The sequence below is a fragment of the Macrobrachium rosenbergii genome, chromosome 36 (assembly GCF_040412425.1).
Source record: "Macrobrachium rosenbergii isolate ZJJX-2024 chromosome 36, ASM4041242v1, whole genome shotgun sequence".
Lineage (NCBI taxonomy): Eukaryota > Metazoa > Arthropoda > Malacostraca > Decapoda > Palaemonidae > Macrobrachium > Macrobrachium rosenbergii.
The window spans coordinates 16114630-16135072 of NC_089776.1; the positions used below are offsets into that span (position 1 = coordinate 16114630).

Here is a 20443-nt window from a genome sequence, read left to right on the forward strand (position 1 = left end):
CAGTTGGTTCTTAGCCACATAAAATAAGTCTAATCCTTCTGGCCAGCCCTAGGAGAGCTATTAATCAGCTCAGTGGTCTGGTAAAACTAAGGTATACTTAACTTTTTTTCCAGTTAGAACTACTCTTCAGCAGGTAGCAGACTTTCTCATCTTTCCTTGCTGAAAGAAGCCTCTTTCTGTCTTGGCCATTAAGGGTCATAGGTCTGCCCTTGGCCAGCCCTTAGGTTGAAAGAGTCGATCTCTCTTCCTCATGTGAGATTTTCATGCTCCTGAGAAGCTTTGGGCAGTCTTGCCCACACAGTGAACTCAGGCCCCTTGAGCAGGATGTGACTCTCGTCTTGCAAAACCTAACTCATACTCCATATGAGTCATTTAGAGAGTCATCAGACAGGGATTTGACTTTGAAGACTGTTTTCTCGTTTGGTGACAGTGAAGAGAGTAGGTGAGCTTCATGGCCTCTCTTTTGATGTTAAGCACTTGAGGCGATGGGGATCTGTTACATTTGAGTTTGTCCCGGAGTACTGGTGAATACTCAGAATCCATTGGTCCTTGACATCAGATTAGAGTCCTTTTCGATCCCTTCTGTAGAGGATCTCTTTCTGGCTATGTGATACTATCAAACAGGTGTGCGCATGATCTGGTGAGTCAAGACATGGGTACAGTCCAGGCAAGAGTTCATGAGGCCTGACATCGCCCAGTCCCTGGCAATCTAGAAGAACCTGTTGGTTCAACAGGTAATAAGAGCAGGGGTTTTCATGCCATCCAGACCACATTCACCTCATTCTACCTTCAGGACATTGCCCACAAATCCTTGGACACATTTTCCCTAGGACCTGTGGTGGCTGCCGAACAAGTTGTGTAGCTCATCTTCGACCCCTAAGGGGACAAGTAATATCTCGTCTAAGATATTCGGTAAGTGACTGGTCTCTTCTGTTTTGTCTTTCACCTTTCTCTCTTGTAGGGCAGAGTCAGGTAGTGAGCTGTTATGTTCTAGACGGAAGTGGATTGCAGGTGAGTTTCATGACCAAGGTATCCTATCCTTCATCTTTGTTTCGTAGATTGGATGCATGTCCCCCCTCTCTCTAAGCAAGGGGAGAAGAGGGTAGACAATGAAACAGACCCGTTGGTTTTAATAGCAAGTTTTATTGTCTCTGATGCCTTCAACAAGGTAATGAAAGCAAACTCATTCTCTGTGCCCAGAAATCTAGCAGTTGAACATCCCATATGTTCAATTTTCTAGAGCTGCGGGATTCCTTCCTCTGTTCTTTTCAAACCAGGAAGGTGTCCCTGGGTGGGTAGAACCAACCAGTCGATTCAGAGAAGTGCCCACACTCCTCCCACAAATGGGTAAGTCTCCTGTGTAAAGAACAAGGGTTTGTTTTTGTGTAGGAACAAACAGAAAATTTTTGAGTAATTTGTATTTTTCCTAACATACAAACCTGAAGTCCTTTACATTACAGCCCACCTCAGCCACCCCTCATTCTGGTACCGGGGCTAGAAACAAAGTGGAGTGCAGACCAACAGGTGGGTGGAGCTTCCTCCTAACTGTTGATAGTTGACAACCTTGTCTGAAAGTTCCAGCTCCGTTTGCAAGCTAAATCTTATGTAAAGAACTTCAGGTTTGTATGCTAGGGAAAAATACAAATTACCTTAAAAATTTGATATTTTCATTCTGATGGGGCTAGACATCTCTTCAGTGGATATGTCTATACTGATGAAGAGTTTCCAAGTTTTCCCCTCTCAGGGACTTCAGGCCCAAGCTGAATATGTCCTTGGTGCTTTGGAGTTTTACCAGGCCACTAGCCAAGCCTCTGCCTCAAGTAACTGACAGTTTTTATGCTTAGACTTTAGACTGTCTCTTCTTGCCTTGCCCTTGACAAATAGGTTGAGGGAATTTCATGGCTAGTCGTATCTTGTTCAGCCTTTGGTTGGGTGGGAATTGCTTTATTCCCCTTCATTTGTGATTTGTGGTGGAGTCTGAGGTTTCATCCCTGTCTGATGAGATTTTGAGTTTTCTCAATCTCCTACCTCTGAGTTTGGTCGGTGGAGACCTGGATGAGATACTGCTTGGCATGGTTCATGCTTTAGTACTATTTGAAAATTGCCCACTCCCTGAGTTTGGAGGGTTTTATCTAGGGTTCAGACAGACTTACACCTCTGAAGAGGACCTTTGTCTCCCTTCCCTTCTTGTGGAAGGGCTCTTCAAAGTCAAAGGCATTGGCCTGTCGCTGACTTATTGGGAGAACTTTTTGGTTTTCCAGGTAATGAGCTCAGATGTCTGGTGTATTAGACTACCCGTTCATCATTCAAATTGAGGGGTGTTGCTCACAAGACCATGAAAACTTTTACTTCAGGTTGTGCAGTCACCCATGCTCTGTTTTGGACAAGGTCAGTATCTTGTCCAATGTACCTAAAGCCTGATGTAAATCTGGAGGTGTAGGTGGAATGACTGGGTTCCCTTCCGTCCTTATTTCCTCTTTTGAGAGCAGCTTCAGCATCAGAGTACCCACTAAAGTCAGACAGGGTACAGGTGACTTCACTTCTGTGGTAGAGTTTTTTCTGGAGCCCAGTACTAGGTTTTAGCTAGGACTAAACTGCCTTCTGCCATGAAGTCTTATGGGAGACATCCTGGTCTCCAAAATTTGTTCTTATCATTAGTACCCCTCCCCACTTTTGGAGGGGCCCTCAGGTTCAGGGTCCAACAACCCTGGCCAACCTTACCAGAGTAGTAGGAGGTTACAGGAGTTATGACTTCCTTGCTTGCCAGGCAACTGGGGTCATGCCAATTCTGTGGTGACTTTCAACTCCAGTCAGTTAAGGGGGACTGACCTCCCTCCTGAGGAGTCAGTCTCCTATATAAAAGGCAATGGTTTGTATTTCCATGCAAACAAATAACGAATCTGAAAAGTAATTTGTATATTATCTAGGTCTACAAATCAGAACCTTTTTTTATACTTCCCACTAGGTCTACAAATCAGAGCCTTTTATATACTTCCCACCTCCAGGGCACCTCCACTACCCTGTTCAGTCCATGCAGTTGAAGGAAAAATGAGTGTGATGGTCGGTGAGTGAGGAATAGAGGAATACTTCCTTACTCACTCCCATCACCTGGTTAATTACCTTGTTACTAAGTTTTAGACTGGTTCCCAACTTTTTCTGAAAAATGCTCCTATATAAAAGGCTCTGGTTTGTAAACAATGAAAAAATACAAATTAATTTAAATTTATTATTTTGAGAAACTGGTTCCTAGCCCAAAATCTATCATAGCACAAGCACACATTGTCTTCCTCTTCTCCCTTCTTATCCTCTCTTCCTCACCATCCTTGCCTCTGTCTCCAGACTGGGAAAAGTGAAGTAAGAAGTCCCAGTAGGTAACCATCCAGAAGAAGGCTAAGAAATCTGTCCACAGATATCTCTCGGTCAAAGAGTGTTGGTGACCTCTGTGACCATTTGTGGAACAGGTGACCACTGGTAGTGGATGAATCATTCCATTATCTTGTTTGTGACTGAAATTAATGCCTTAGTTTGCTTGTGGCTAGTCGCCCACTCAATCTTCCTGGGAGAACAGGACTGACCTTGACTTTTCCTGTGCATGCCTCTCTGGAGACAGGGAAAAAAAAGTCTGCACTCCCCAGGATTACTGGTCACTCCAGTTTTTTTTTCAGACTGGTACAACCATATGAGTTTCCATGACTAGTCTCCAGACTGTCAGCAGCTGTTTGGTGTAGGGTAGTGTCACAGATTGTCTGTAGGCAAGAGCGGGACCATTATTATGCATTCCTGACTGGTTCTGTGACTAGTTCTAGCCCCTAGGGCAGAGGAGGGGATTAATCTTTCTTTCCAAGTCTCCTAGTTGTGACTTGGTGTCTGGGACAATCCATATGAAAATCTGTCACAATCTTATTAGCTGAATTGGAGGTGGGTTGGTGTTTTCTCCCTCCACTTTAGTGAGGGCTATTCTCAGTTTTTTGTAGATCCTGTAGGGCTCGAGGGTCCCTTGCCATTGGAACTACATCAGCAAAGTTGCTTTATAGGGTCATAGGGCTTATTTGTGGGTGTAATGCCTTGGGGGAAGCAAATAGGGCTCCTCCTTGATATTTGGTGTCTTCTGTGAGCACACCTTGGGCTTTGCCCCATAGGCTACACCATCGTTCTGTCTGGCCTGGTCCCTGATTATGTGGTGCATTTTGGAGGTGGTTGACTTCCTGAGTAGTAGGTCAGAGAACTCGTCATTTCACATACTCATCCAAGCTCTTTTTCTGCCTCATGTGTGTTAATGGAAGTCTTATAATTATGAGGGATATGAGACCTGCCCTTTACAAATCTCCAGACCTAAGAACAATCTCCCATTGAAATGCCTTTGCTCTTAAGTGATCTCTGTTGTGGTGGAAATTGTTGGTGTTGGGATGGAGGACAATAACTTCTACAAGGTGAGGCAGCAGTGTGAGACACTGATTCACTGTGCATTATCCATCACACACACATAAATGTTGTGTTATTAACCTAGTCTGGTCTAGTCGAGAGACTGAAGTACAGTTAACTCCATCATCCCTCTCCTTTTCCTTTGATCCCTGCATTTTATTTATTGATCACATGGGCACTACTCTTCTGAAATAGTACTGCATTGCATCATTCTTATTTAATAATCATTATTTAGTGTTTTGGAATTCAAAGATGTATCTCATAGGAACAATAGAATTTACTTGTGTGTAATTTGAGGATTTTCAGTGTGATAGGATGTTGTAGAGCTGAGAAATTGTTTACTATTTGAATATCAACTAAGCAAAAGCAAAATATGAGGTGTGGGTTCTGTATAGACATGGTAAGTTTGAAATGATTTTTATGCTCTAGGAGTACATATCTCATAATTACTGTGATTAGTCTCTTTTTTAGTTTCATCTTGCTGAGGTATCATGTCTGTAATGTAGCTCTCTTCAGTATGTAGTCTCATGTACTCTTGGTAGAAAGATTCAAGATTTTTCTGCTAACTGATGCCTCAGTTTTCAGCTGACACTCTACTATAGCAGACAGTATAGGACAAATGAGATAAGACAATTCTAACTTTGAAGCACAATAAAGATTTAAAGTTTGAATTGTGCAGTTAAGTCTTTCATTATTCTTGATAGCTAGTTGAATATCGCAAAAAGTTGAGAGAACATTCTTTTTCAGAATCAGAATCAAGAGGGATTCTCTTCAGCTCTTCACCTCTGCAAATTATTCCAACAGATATTAGAGCAAGGCAATGAAATAACGGCTCATGATTTTTTCAGTCGTTCACCTCAAGGTAAGATAGTTTTAGTTGACTTGATGTTTTTTTGTAGTATAGAAGTGAGTATTTTATATACAGCTCTTGTGGTAATGATTTAATATTGAATCAAGATAGCTAAATTTTTTTATGAAACATGTACACAAGAATATGAATTGTATTCATATTGACTATTAATATTTTTAAAGTGTTAATACAGGTAGACCTTCATTAATCTGACACTGTTGGGCCATATATAAGTTTTTAATATTTGACTCCCTCCAATGTTTAAACCCACTTATCCCTCCCCCAAAAATAATTGTTTTGATAGCGTAGCCTCTGTTCGTCCTCAAAGGAGTTACTCTTGTCGTCCCCCAGTGCTTTACAAGACTGACCAACCAATATCAAAGAATTCTCGCGTTGGTCTTGGCCAGAATAGTGCCTTGGATATGAAATGGTGATAGATTATAAAAGGACTCAAGGCAAGAGGGCTCTTATCGTAGCCTACAGCATGAATCCAGTCTTTTCTTTCACCCATCTCACACAATATGTAGCAACAGCACACAGGTCTTTTAAGATCCCCATTACTCTTTGGGCTGTTCAAACTCTCACAACCCCCTAATTGTGCTACATGTTTTGTCTCATTAAAGAAATGTTGTAGTTATCTGCTGAGGAAAGCTAAATGCATATCCTTAAGCCCCAGTAAAAAGTTTGAGTTCCTTCAAATTTTTCTGGAGTTAGGCATAATTGTTAAATTCTGCTAGCTATGTCATGCACTCCCACATATTTCAACTGTGACAGTTTTTAAATCTCCTGAATTAGGAATTTGGTTACTGAAAATCATTTGTCAATGGCTTTTTCATTGTACAGTATTTAGAGTAAAAAGGAAAATTTAATTTTAGCCTTCTTGTTTATGAACTCGGGAAGCTTCCAGCAATGGTTCTCTGGATCCAAGGAAGCTGCATATAAATGCCAAGGAGTTATCTGCCATTCACCTTGGCTTGAAGCATTTTGTGAAAGCAGTAGCAAACAGAACTGTGGTGTTACATTCCGACAACACCACAGCTCCCTCAGACAGCGAAGGAGCTACTAATTTGGGCAGACCAGAATTAAGTCAGACTTATCACCAGATTCATCCACAGAAAGATGAACGTCTTGGCAGATGGATTAAGTCGACAGGGTCAGGTCCTGTCAATGTGGGATTCAGCTATGTAATTAATTACTTGGTAAGTTACATATAAGAAAATGGTATTTTCATAATAAAATTAAGTTTCATATATACTTAACCAAGTAATTCCAAGATCAGAACCCTCCCTCCCTCCCTTCTGGTGGACATTAAGCACGAAAGTAGTGATGATTGCTATTGTTCCCCCATAGAGGGTAGGGTAGTTACCTACACTATAGATAAACGAATCGCTACCGTGAACTTCAAAATTTTTAACGGCTATGCGAGTGGAAAGTACTGTATAGCTATGTAATTACTTGGAAAGTATATATGAAACTTAATTTTATTATGAAAATACGATTTTTTAATAAATTTATGGGAGATGGTGAGGACTAACCACAAAACGACATAAACCAAGAACTTACTGTAGTAAATCATTTTTTTTTTTTATCATAAATGTATATGTACTGTAGGTAAACATGAAAATACTAACATGACATAACAAACCTAGCATTCTATTTGGAAGAACGTGTCCTGTTGTTGTAAAATACCCATTTATTTTAGATATGCTCTATACAGTAGTACTATCCAAAAATACATACTGTACAGTAAATATAATTTCAAAATCATCTTACAACACAGAATAATATAATAAAATTTACATACATTATGTGCAGTACAGCAGATGATGCACAAAGTTACGTTAGGAAAAAGAAAATGTGCGTGTCTGAATTATAAGGCATACTTAAGAGTAACAGTTGTAGGCAGATACATAATGTTGTAGGATTACTCTGAAATGATATTGGAGTGTTCTGGGATGATAGTTTGAGGAATATTTTTGTTTGAACTGTTAAAATAGGCAGTTATAAACATTTTTGGGGTGTATATACTAAAGAGTAACAGGAGTAGAAGAGTAATGTGAACTGACTTTTGGTGGTTTGGGGTGATGGTTTGGGTTGTATTTTTGTTTGAAATGATATGAAATTGTTTTAGTATGATAATTTAACAGATATTTTTGTTTAAAAAATTAAATTAGGCAGTGAACTTTGAGAATAGGCTGTTATAAGCATTTTAGTTTAATGGGTACAGGGTATTTGGCAGTTGTAAGCCAATTATAAGCATTTTTGGAGGGGATTTTGTATTTCTGCATTGTTTGCATTTCCACAATGGGTTCTGGAACCTATCCCCACGTAAAAGTCGGGGATCGCTGTAGAAGCATTGAAACCTTTATATAATAAAATATCAGCCAAATATAGAAACGAAGTCAAAAGGTAAAATAATATCTTGGAGGTCATATGCATTTGAAATAACAAGTGAAACATCAATTAAAAAAGTATTGGAAATATTCCAAAACGTAAATGGAACAAACATTAGACCACCCAGAGAAGCTGTATTAGATAATGGGAAAAAATTTTAGATTCGTTCGAAATAAGTAACATACTTGGGGCAAGTTTTGCCAAAATCAGTAGTGACCAAAATCTAGACAAACACTTCAAAAAATCATACTTATTAAAATTTTACAGTCATTTATGGCTCTAAAACTTATTTCCAGATAAATGGCAAAGTATGGTAATAATTCCTATACACAAACTTAGAAAAGATCCTAGTAATGTGAATAATTATAGACCAGTTTCTTTAACAAGTTGTTTATGCAAGTTGTTGGGGAAAATGTTAAATGTATGACTTACGTGGCAAATTTGTGAAAATAAAATTTTAAGTCCTACCCAGTTTGGTTCACAACATGCTAGATCTACACTGGATTCTCTATCTAATTTGGAAGACCATATATTTAGAGGATTTGAAAGAAAGCAAATTACAGTAGCTGTCTTTTTTGACATTCAAAAGGCATAAGACACTACATGGAGGTATGCAATTTTTAAAACATTACATAATAATAACATATGCAGCCATCTTCCTAAATATATTAAAAACTTTATGACTAATCACACTTTTCAGATGAGAATAGATGTTGTTTTTTCAAAAACATTTCCGCTTGAAAATGGAGATCCACAAGGAAGCGTCCTTAGCAACAGTGTTAAAAATCATTGATTACGGAAGTGAAATTTATGGTTCAGGGTCAGAAGCATCACTGAAAATATTAGCTCCAATTCACAGTGAAGAACTAAGAATATGCAGAGGAGCATTTGGATCCAATCTCCTCAGTACAAGTTGAATGTAGCAAACTGCCTTTGGTCCTCCATAGAGAATTCATAACAATGAAAAGTGCAAGACAAGTTATTCACCAACAAAAACCTATTTGATCTAAGGGATATATTTATAAAAACAGTCATTCACCACCTTTCCCAATTAGAGCTTCTAGATTGTTTGAGTCACTGGCTATAGGTATACAAGTACCTTCAACAGTGAAGTTATCACCCTGTTGGACTATGAATAAAGTAAACTTGCACACAGTTGAAATATTTATCAAAAAGTCACTCATATACCCCAGAACACCATAGACAAAAAACCTTAGATCATATAAGACGAAAAACTTCACATTGCACAATATATGCAGATGGGTCTAAATGACAGCAGGGAGTAGAATATGCAGCTATATCTCAGAACAAGACATATCAATTCTCTTTACCTAGTAATGCCTCAGTCTTCACAGCAGAGCTGTGTGCAATCGCATTAGCCCTCAAAATTATAAAGCAAGTATCTTTCAATAATTTTGTGATTTTCAGTGGCTCAAGAAGCGCATAGAAGCCGTTCAAAATTACAACCCAAAAAATAACTTTGTACGGCAGATTAAGTTTGAACTCCACAAACTGTATAATAACGAAAAAAATATTGAAATATGTTGGATCCCTGCACATGTAGGGATTAAATGAAACGAAGAGGCTGATAAAGCAGCTAAAGAAGCAGTCCACATGACAAGATCAAATGAAACATCTCTATTAGTGATTATATAAGATATATAAAAACAGTCATTGTAAATAATGGCAAAATACTATATATATATGGAATAAGGAACCTATACAGTAAATAATAAATTTAAACATAAAATCCTGTTTTGAAAATGGAGTTCATCATAGCAGAGACACACACACACACACACACATGTAGTTCTCACACATCTTCGAATAGGCCATACTCGCATGACACATGGACACTTAATGAACAGTCCACATTGCCCTCCTCCCGAATGCTCAGAGTGCAAAGTGTTGATAATAGTCAAACATGTACAGTATTGTGTGAATGTTTAAAATATAACCAACAGTGATTAGCAAGTTTTGGAAATAAATCGATTAGGGAAATTTTGTCAGAATCTTCTGCATTTTCAATCATTCCAATTTTAACATTCATGACGAACTGTAATGTAATAGGTTAAATATAGAAATTAAGTAAATAATGAAAATACTGAAGCCCATAGGGCTTTTAATAAATTTTAAAAAACGAAATTTAAAAATATTACTGAATTTTTTCTGAATTTGATTTTATTTTTTTTTCTTTGTATGTGTGGAATCGAGCAACTGTATTGAGTGTGTGCATGTATTCTAATGTAAAAGCATATGCCTTGTACAGTTTATTTCTTTTAAATTTAATTTTCATTCATTCATCACCATGCAAATGACCTATTTGGTCCCAGTTCTTGGCCTGCAGCCTAGACCTGCTATTCCATACTATCAGCAGACCTAAAGTAAATGTCTACCAGGCAAAGTGGCCCATTGTCTTTGTTAGGTGTCATCATAAGGTCAGAAGGGAACCTCTGGTTGGAACTACCTCTGCTTATCACGGAATTTCTGGTCTAAGTCCACTGAGAGGCTCTTCTCTGCTTCTACAGGTCTTCCACATAGGGCTTTGACCGCTCTGCCTCAGTTGAGGCTTCCATGCTCTTGGGGTGCTTTTAAGTCTTCCTCACCCCACAAACTCAGGGCTCTGGTGTGTGATGTGATTCTCATCCTGTGTATTTTCACCCAGACACAATTTGACCCGTACAGGTATTATGGACAGAAATGTCATATTCAAGACTTTTATTGCTAGTCTTAGCATCAGCAAATTATTAGACAAGTTGCATGTTCTCTCTTACTTAGTGTGGCACTCAGAGGGGTGGGGATCCTTCTTATTCTGCAACTTTTGGAAAAAACTCAGAACCCTTCAGTCCCTAGCAGGAGATACAAGTCTTCTTCAATCCCATCCCTTTTAGACTGTATATGATGATCATGATAAGATGCTGTTGTGCCAAGTGAGAGTTTTGCGGCACTAGCTGTTCGGACTTCTTGTTAGTACTGGCAGGCATAAGATGAAAGTATCCAAGAGCACCATCTTATTCTGGTTTGAGTATTTTAAGAAGCAGACATATTAACTGTCTGGTAAAAGGAACAGCTCCATACCCCAAGATAAGTCTCACTAAGTCAGGAGCATTGCTCCTTCCCTAGCATTCAGGAGAAACTTCCCAGTGTCACAGGTATTGAGGGCAGGTGTTTAGCAGCACCAAACCACCCTATCCTCCTGCTACCCAAGGGACATTGCTGACAAATCCTTTGGATGTTTTCTCCCTAGAACCATTAGCGAGTGCTCAACAAGTTGTTTAGCTGCCTGGATTCCACTTGGACAGAACAGTATCTCACCTAAGACTTGGTGAAATTATAGATGGAAAAAATGGTTACTGATATTCTTTCTCTCTTCCTGTCCCCATCTGACCAGCAGCAAATGGCTCTATTCTCTCTGGTTGGCCCAGTTGCAGGTTAGTTACATGATGTAGCATCCAATCTCAAACTTTAATCGTAATCTGCAGATGTTACTCCCTCCATCCCTATTTTAACATTGTTGAGGAAGAGGGAGCTGTAATGCTTACATATCTGGGATTGCATTTTGCAATAATATTTTACTTTCTAAGCTGGTCATCCCATCCCATGTGGTTAACGAAGAGTAATAATTTCGTAGAGTGATGTTACAAACAAGCCAAACCCTTGCACAGGGCTGTCATCCATGACATCACTCATACCAGGATGCACAGGTGGTTACAAGAACCATCCTTTCCTGCTCACATTAGTGACCTAGGTGTTGACACATCCATATGTGTGATTTTCACCAGTCATGATCTCCGGACAACACCTCAGACCTAAGGGGTGAGTTTTTCCATATAAAAGATGAAGGTTTGTAATCTCACTGGAGCAAGTTGCAGTTTTAAGATAATTTGCATTTTTCCTAGATATATAAACCTGAAGTCTTTTATCGAAATGCCACCTCTTAATCAGTCCTCCATTTGTCCCTGTTTACCAAGTGAGTGGGGTGGTTCCCCCACCCCATTGCTCACCTGCCACTAGTTAACTATCTTGTTATCAAACTTCATTGACCAAACCAGCTTTCACTGAAGGTATACCCATGTAAGAGACTTCAGATTTGTGTATCTAGGAACAATGTGGATCACCTTAAATTTGCAATACTTTTGTACTTTATTGTTTATCGGAAAAATCAGTTTTCAATACCCTGTCTATCAAACCTTTGTAGAGTACTGATTTCTATGCTAGAAAACATAATACAATAGTTTCCAAAAAAGTTATAATGCTGTAACTTTGGATATAACTTTGAAGGGCCTTATGGTTTGTTATATATATATAACTTCTCGACACTGAGAAGATAAATAAATTCCTGTGTGTTAGGAATTTGTTTGAAATATTGTATAGTGTTGCTCTTTAGACATTGTATTACTATGCTCCTCAGATAGAAAACATGTTGCACAACAGTGAAGGTAAAATTCTAATGTACTCTTAATCTGATTATACTTATTGTTATTCATATTTTGAAACAGCACAAGTAGCCTTGCTGAACCAGAAGAAAATGCCAAAGAATAAAGCAAGCTCTGAGCCAAGGAAACAGAAACCCAAAGTTCAAGTTGTTTGTGAAACACCAAAGAAATTGTTATTTGATGATCCAGATTATGAGGTAAACATTTCCAATGTTTTTAATGTACTGTACTTGTTTATCCTTCAAGGTTTTATACAAAAATGAATTCCTTAATATAAATGTAATTTCTGTTAGATTTCCCAGTCTTATTCAACCTGCTCATTGTTTGATTGACTTTTCAACCTTTCACTAAAATTCTACTCAGGAGAGGCTGTATGTATAATAAATATAATTTCACTTGCTGGTTAGATAATCCATTTTTGGTTTAATGGCTTGCTTGAAATGTCTTTAGATAATGAATCCTTAGAAAGAGTGGGTTACAGTATATTCCATTTTGTATATGGCAAGGTTGAAGTGTATAGTGCCAGAGAAAAAAAATATTAAAACCTAACTGTCTTCTTGCAGTCTTATGGGTTTTTCTTAAACGGTTAATTTTGCAATTTTATTTTCTCTTCACAGTCAGAGATGTCAGCCAGAGAAAAGACCAAATTACAGAGTGCTTTGAAGGCGCGTAAAGCTGATAATCAGAAGCTAGTTAAGTTCATGAAATCTCATCAGTGTATTGAACATTTGTGGAAAATATATAAGGAAGAAATATCTAATGAAAGACACAACAAGTTTAAAGATGAAGAGTCAAGAAAGAGTCTTCTCTTGATGGGAATTGGGCCGTTCCAGTTAGATGATGAAGATGACCAGGTACAGATATATAATACCTTTATTAGGGTACTTACTAATGATTTGTTAATTTATGAAACATTTCTCAAATAATTATTAATAACTTTGTTAATTTAACTCTTTCCTGATACTGTACTGTACTGGCCTTTGTTGGGTTTGGTGTGTGGCAGTTTCATTGCCCTTACGGGCCATGCAAATTTGCATAGTGGTAATTTTTTTTTTATCTCTCTGTGCAACATTATCTTTTATGCTACATTAATAAATTTGATGTCATTGTAAAGCTAAAAAGTTGTACTGTATCATGATATGTTAACCCTTAAACGCCTACTGGACGTATCATACGTCGACTAAAATTGTCTGTTGGGTGCCAAGTGGACGTACCGTACGTCGACTACAAAAAATTTCAACCTTCGGTTAAATTTGACTCGACCGAAATGGTCGAAAAACGCAATTGTAAACTAAAACTCTTACATTCTAGTAATATTCAATCATGTACCTTCATTTTGCAACAAATTGGAAGTCTCTAGCACAATATTTCGATTTATGGTGAATTTTTGAAAAAACTTTTTCTTACTCCCGCGCGTAACTCAGACCGAAAATTTCAGAAATTCTTTCGTCATTTTGTTGTAATTTTTGCACTGTTCTATATTAGCCATTACATAAAGTTTTATATATGAAAATGTGCACAATTTCATATACAATACAACAGAAAATAACTCATGGTTGTAGCTTTTATCAGTTTTGAAATATTTTCATATAAATCACGATACATAGAAAAAATTTCAACCTTCGGTCAACTTTAACCCGACTGAAATGGTAAAAAACTGCAATTGGACTAAAACTCTTATAGTCTAGTAATATTCAATCAATTACCTTCATTTTTCAACAAATTGGAAGTCTCTAGCACAATATTTCGATTTATGGTGAATTTTTGAAAAAACTTTTCCTTACGTCCACGCCAGAAATTCCTTCGTCACGTTGTCGTAATGTTTGCACTGTTTTATATTAGTCGTTACATAAAGTTTTATGTATGGAAATGTGCGCAATTTCATGTAGAATACAACAGAAAATAACTCATGGTTGTAGCTTTTATCAGTTTTGAAATATTTTCATATAAATCACGATAACTGCCAAAATTTCAAGCTTCGGTCAAATTTAACTCAACTGAAATGGTCAAAAAACGGAATTATAAGCTAAAACTCTTACATTCATGTCCTTCATTTTGCAACAAACTGGAAGTCTCTAGCACAATATTTCAATTTATGGTGAATTTCTGAAAAAAAACTTTTTCCTTATGTCTGCGCGTGGTAACTCGGCCGAACATCTCAGAAATTCTTTCGTCATGTTGTCGTAATGTTTGCATCGTTTTACATTAGTCGTTACATAAACTTTTATATATGAAAATGTGCACAATTTCATGTACAATACAACAAAAGATAGCTCATGGTTTTAGCTTTTATCAGTTTTGAAATATTTTCACATAAATCACGATAACTGCCAAAATTTCAACCTTCGGTCAACTTTAACTCGACCGAAATGGTAAAAAAACGCAATTGTAAGCTAAAACTCTTACATTCTAGTAATATTCAATCGTTTACCTTCATTTTGCAATAAATTGGAAGTCTCTAGCACAATATTTCGATTTATGGTGAATTTTTGAAAAAGACATTTTCCTTACGTCTGCACGGTAACTCGGCCGAACATCTCAGAAATTGTTTCGTCTCGTTGTCGTAATATTTGCACCGTTTTATATTAGTCGTTACATAAAGTTTTATATATGAAAATGTGCGCAATTTCATGTACAATACAATTGAAAATAACTGATGGTTGTAGCTTTTATCAGTTTTGAAATATTTTCATATAAATCACGATAAATAGAAAAAATTCGACTTTCGGTCAACTTTAACTCGACCGAAATGGTCGAAAACTGCAATTGTAAGCTAAAACACTTACAGTCTAGTAATATTCAATCAATTAGCTTCATTTTTCAATAAACGGGAAGTCTCTAGCACAATATTTCGATTTATGGTGAATTTTTAAAAAAACATTTTTTATGTCCAGCAATGTTTAATTCATGCATCATTTTGTGATAATATTTTCTCTGTGTTGCTTTGATCGTTTTACAATTTGTTATATACCAAAATCATCGCAATTTAGTGTACAATTCAACTAAAAAAATTAACTCATTAGCTTTAACCGTTGTGCTTACAGCGATTTGTATACAATTATATAAGAGTTTTTTTTCGCTGTCATATATTCCAATATTTATATATGATAATGATATTTTTTTCAGTTGCATACTAAACTTCAGGCAATGAAAAAAAAGGAGCCAAAAATGAACTCTTAATCTTAAAAACTAAGCGTGCTGTGATTTTTTGAAAAAAACTTTTTTTCCTCTTCGACGCTAACTCACCGAACGCCGCCGGCATACGGGAGACGTTTTTGTAAATAGAGGCTCGGCGTTTAAGGGTTAAAAAAAACCATAAAACATAAAACAAATTATCCATATCACGAGTTAAAGTTAGCCATGATAAACAACTTTTTATGGTACTTTTTTAAATTTACTAAAAATTGCTAAATAAAGATACTGTACCTCATTTTTCTATAAGCACAAAATTACAGTACAATAAATTGCCTTGCTTTTGATACCAGTCAATCATGTGAAGACGTTAGTGTAGAATTTTTGGCTGACTGAGAAATGAGAGTTAATGGCAGAAATAAAACCATTTGTCTCTGCCATCTCAGTATCTGATAATTCTACTAAGGAATAGGCAACACTTGTCCTCCCTTAGAGGAAGAAGCTCCCATTAGACATGGTTACCCAACAATTTAGGACCCCTAAGAGAAATATCTCAGGACAGCCTTGTTTGAGTTTAATGTTAGGCTCAACCTCCTCAGTATTATAACTTCTACTACTGTGCTGGAAGTAGCTATTAAAGAGTTTCTAGAGTATTCCAGAACATTGTTTGCTGCCACAGCCAAAGCACTTGCACAGACCCTATGGGGAGCACCCTATGACTTTCAGGCAATTGGTATTAAGGCTTGAAAGGAAGCATTGGTGGGCTCCAACATTTCACAGTGCCCCAATGTAACCTCCCTATTACATTCTTCCTCCTTCTGCCAGAACCTGTTTGAAGAGTCTGTTGGCATACAACTCACTAAACGAGCCCAACAACAGAATTGCAGAATATATGCTGATCTTTATAAAGGAGAATCTGGGAAACAATACTCTTGAGAGTTTCCTCTTCCTAATAGAAACCTCGGTTAGAATCAGATCCATGCAAGCCTCTGGTAACTACTAAAGGATCTCTCCAACAACAGAAAGACAACAAAAGCAGCAGCACCCCTATCAAAGTGGATGTGATGCTCCTATCAGGGAAAAGCAAATCAACCGCTGGACTGACTGTTAAAGGCAAGGGAAGAGGTGGAGCCCAAAAGGACTTACATGGTCAGGGTTGTCTTCCACAGCATCACATACAGTGGAAGTCCTCCCCTTGGGGACACAGTATATTTTCAGTGGGCTGAGGCAGAGATGGTCTCACCCTCACCCTTCCCTAAAACCATACCCCTCTAAAAGGGGACCACAGAGAAAGACGGGTTTATTTGCCACCACTATCCAGTGTCACCAAGATGGATTCCTCCAAATGAAGGGTGATCCTTGACCTGTCAAGTTTGAAAAAAACACATTATTCGCATAAAATTTTCTTTATAATGTACTTATTTATTTTATGGGAGCTCAGGAAAGCAGACTAACTTGTGGCCTACCTAGGTGATTGGCTAATCTGGGGAGCCACCAGAGAAGAGTGTTGACGCAACCTGAGAGTGTTCGTTTACACCCCAGTCAAAAGGTTTCATTATAAATAGGAACATGGCTTCGCTTACATCCAGCAGATGTTTTCTGAGGCAAGGACTTTGTTGGGATGCTCTTCATGGCTGGCTGTTTCTTTCCAACAGCACTCAAACCACAATAAGGAAGGACTTGGGAAGATTCGTCACACAGCCCAGTTTTTCTAGATGACAACTGTAATGAAGTCTGGCCCTGTTACGGTTTTTGTGTCTGTGATAGACCTAATCCTGAGGCTGCAACTGTAGACCTAATCCTGAGGCTGCAACTGTAGAATGTAAAAAGAGTCTGGCTCTCACATGCCAGGAAAAGGCTTTGTGATCCCCTTCATCTGAGATTGGGAAGATACTCCATCCCTGGGCCTGGAAGGGGTCTCTGGCGAACAGATAGACCTGAGTCCACTGTCTGTATGAGTGAAAATGCATCTGGATGCCTCCTTGAAAGTTTGGGGAAGCCATTGGGAGGATTGTCAGGTAGCAGGAAGACTGACACATGTTCTGAATGAGTGTCATATCAGCTTCCTGGAGCTGTTGGCTGTCTTTCCATCTCAGAAAATTGAAACCTCCAAAAAGAACCTACATTTGGTTGGTCCTAGACACCATGCAGTGTTTTCTGTCAAGAGGTTGGGGTCATGCTCAGCTGCTCTCAAGTCAGTAATTGGAAGTGGACCTGTTTGCCACATGTGAGAACCATCAACTTCAAATGTGAGTGTTTCCCTGAACCTGGACATTCAGGCAATAGCAAGTAGTGGCTAATCAGTAGCCCAATACTGTACACCACACAATAATAAAAGTGTTGAATACAGTGTAATGTACCACTCGTGTCCATGAATCAGACTGGCCACTGGCAGCCCACTTTGTGATCATTGCACGAATGGTTGTCTTATTTTTGTAATATACTGCCTGTTTAACATATATATTAGTCACATTAGTTAGCTTCATCACCTATATTCCCAGCTGGTCAACTGAAGCACAGTGCAATGGAGACCCTGCCTAATGTCCAGTGAAACTCTCCTCCTGAATGAATGAGTTGAATTTTCTCCTCACATTAATGCCTGTTTAATTTTATCTACTCATGACAAGGGAAAGACATTTGGAGGCAGACCTCTTTGTCCTCTTATCCTTGCTTCATTTATATAAGTCCAGAACTATGTGAAATATTGGCATTTATGTTATGTGAGGAGTAATTTCTTAAGTACTAACTTTCTTAGTCATTAAAACAAGTCAGGATCTTTCCCACAAGGCTTCTTCCTTTTCTTGACTTCTTTTTACTACAAGATATACCAACTTCTGTACATACTCTTTTGCCTTGGGAAGGCCTCATACATCAATTCCTGATTGTGATGTAATCTTTAGTGTGATAGGGTTCACTGTCACTTGTCTCATTTGTACTCTATCCCTGCTAGATTTGTGCTTATTTGGATAGGTTCCTCAGTTATAGGAGAGAAAATTATTATATATTACACCAGTGTAGCCATTAGATACATGACTCATAACCACACTAACAAGGGTCCATTTCAATGTTGACCCCTTGTTAGTCCAGTGATCTTCAGTCTTTTGTGCTTTGGTGTTCAGCAGGTGACAAATCTCTGCACTTTAGTTCAATATATCTATTTCATCAAGAAGGCCTTTCAAGTTCAATAACAACTCAGCCATATGGAGATTGATAGGATTGTATTAAAAAAAGATTTTTTTAATATATAAACTCATTAATCTACAGTTAGAGCCTGCCTCACGACCCTGTATCTCTTAATCTTGGTCCAAACAATACAGGAATAAGGGAAACCACCCTGGTGGCACTTGCTGACCTAGGTACTAGCCAGGCCAGGTAGGAGCATTGTTCTTCATGGAGTGTCTGAAAAACCTGCTGGCTGTAGGAGTAGGCTTATGTAAACTGATGAGTGTATAAAAGATAAATTTCATTTTTTAAAATTTAAAATGTACAGTTTATACAATGTAATTGTGACATTGGAGATGTTGCTTTGATTGCTTTGAAAACTCATTGCCACTTACAGAAAGGCCAGCCAATAATATTTGAGAGAATGTAGTATTTGCATTGTGACTGTGGTTTATTATTGTGTGCATGAAAAGTTGTAAGTTGGCAAATAGTGGAAAAACTAGTGCAAGAGGAACTGATTTGCAATTCAACTTCTTTTCTTTTATTCCAACCACCTTGTTGACTGATGAGGATATAAAAGTTTGAAAAAAACAATTTTCTGTTGCTCTCAGATATTATGTCGGACATCTTGAGGTTGTTTTTGTACCTCGTTAACATCTGTATACATTTTATATTACAGTATTTTGGAGTAATTTCTGGATAAGAATTAAATATAAAAGAAATAATGTTAATTGCAGAGTTAAAGTGCCATGATTAATCATGTGTATTGTATTGTTTGGAGTTTGACTTTTAGTTTATTAGGAAGCACTGCTTTATTCATGATGTAGTTGTGTAGATAGCTTTTCATATATTTGAGGAAAACTTTTCTTGAAACATCATTTATATTTGGACCTAATATTCTTATAATTTCTGGAACTTATAAAGATTCATACATGCAGAGTCATTTAGTTTCATTTACAGCCTGATCATTGTTCATGGCTACTGTTAGCCTTAAATATTTATTTTTCATGTGATTCCTTAAATAATATGGATATTTGATATGAACATATTAATATTTAGGCTACATGGTGATTCCTTTTTATTTCAGATTATTTCTGTCATAAATGTCTTCAAACAAGAGATTCCTTAAATATTTATTTTTCATGTGATTCCTTTAATAATATGGATATTTGATATGAACATACTAATATTTAGGCTACATGGTGATTCCTTTTTTGTTTCAGATTATTTCTGTCATAAATGTCTTCAAACAAGAGATTCTTTCCAAAGATCCGCAAGTTTCCAATGCTAGGGATTATGTCATTCAAGTCTGGATTCCAGAGGTATGTGTAAAGCATTGTATTTATTATGAATGTGCAGTTTATATAGGAATTTTTGTCTTGGATCTTGAGGAGACTCTCAAGCCACTTCAAAACCTAAGATTTCTAAGATATGTTTCTGAGTGCCACAACAAAAGCTTGAGACACTTAAATTTGTAGGGAGTCAAGAACTTATAGAAAGCAATAGAAGTCATGTAGGAGATATATATATTATATATATATATATATACTATACTATGTATATATATACATATATCATGTACATACAGTCAACCCCCCGCTTTTGCGGACTGACCGATTAGCAGAATTTTTCTGTGGAACCTTACGAATTATTCACGGGAGACTTGCCCATTCACGGATTGTTCTGTGGAACGTACCTATAAATTATTCGCGGGAAACTCGCTATTCACAGATTTGTTTGTTTTTTCATAGAGCAATATTCTGTATTTTCATATTACTGTAATAACATTAAATAATAATGTACAGTAAGAATAATATTACAGTACATAATAGTAATAAGATTAAATAATAATGGCACAGTAATATTAAGTAATTAGATTAAATAATAGTATTACGTAATATATACTGGGTACCTGTAATAATAATACATAATAATAATAAAATTAAATCATACGGGTACTCACCGGTGATGAATGTTGATTGTAGATGATGATGATGAATTAACTGTGTGGTCCGATGAATGGCGATGAAGATATGACCACACAGCA

The 20443-nt window shown here is 37.3% G+C and overlaps 1 protein-coding gene across 3 annotated transcripts in view; it reads left to right on the forward strand.

The window, feature by feature from the left end:
• LOC136856667 (serine-rich adhesin for platelets-like) overlaps positions 1-20443 on the forward strand; it is a 138358-nt gene that overhangs the window by 106934 nt on the left and 10981 nt on the right. For all 3 annotated transcript variants that reach the window (XM_067134727.1, XM_067134725.1, XM_067134726.1), the window contains 4 exons: positions 5170-5284; positions 12166-12299; positions 12720-12956; positions 19620-19718. In XM_067134727.1, coding sequence (XP_066990828.1) covers positions 5170-5284; positions 12166-12299; positions 12720-12956; positions 19620-19718 — 585 coding nt within the window. The remainder of the gene's footprint in view (positions 1-5169; positions 5285-12165; positions 12300-12719; positions 12957-19619; positions 19719-20443) is intronic.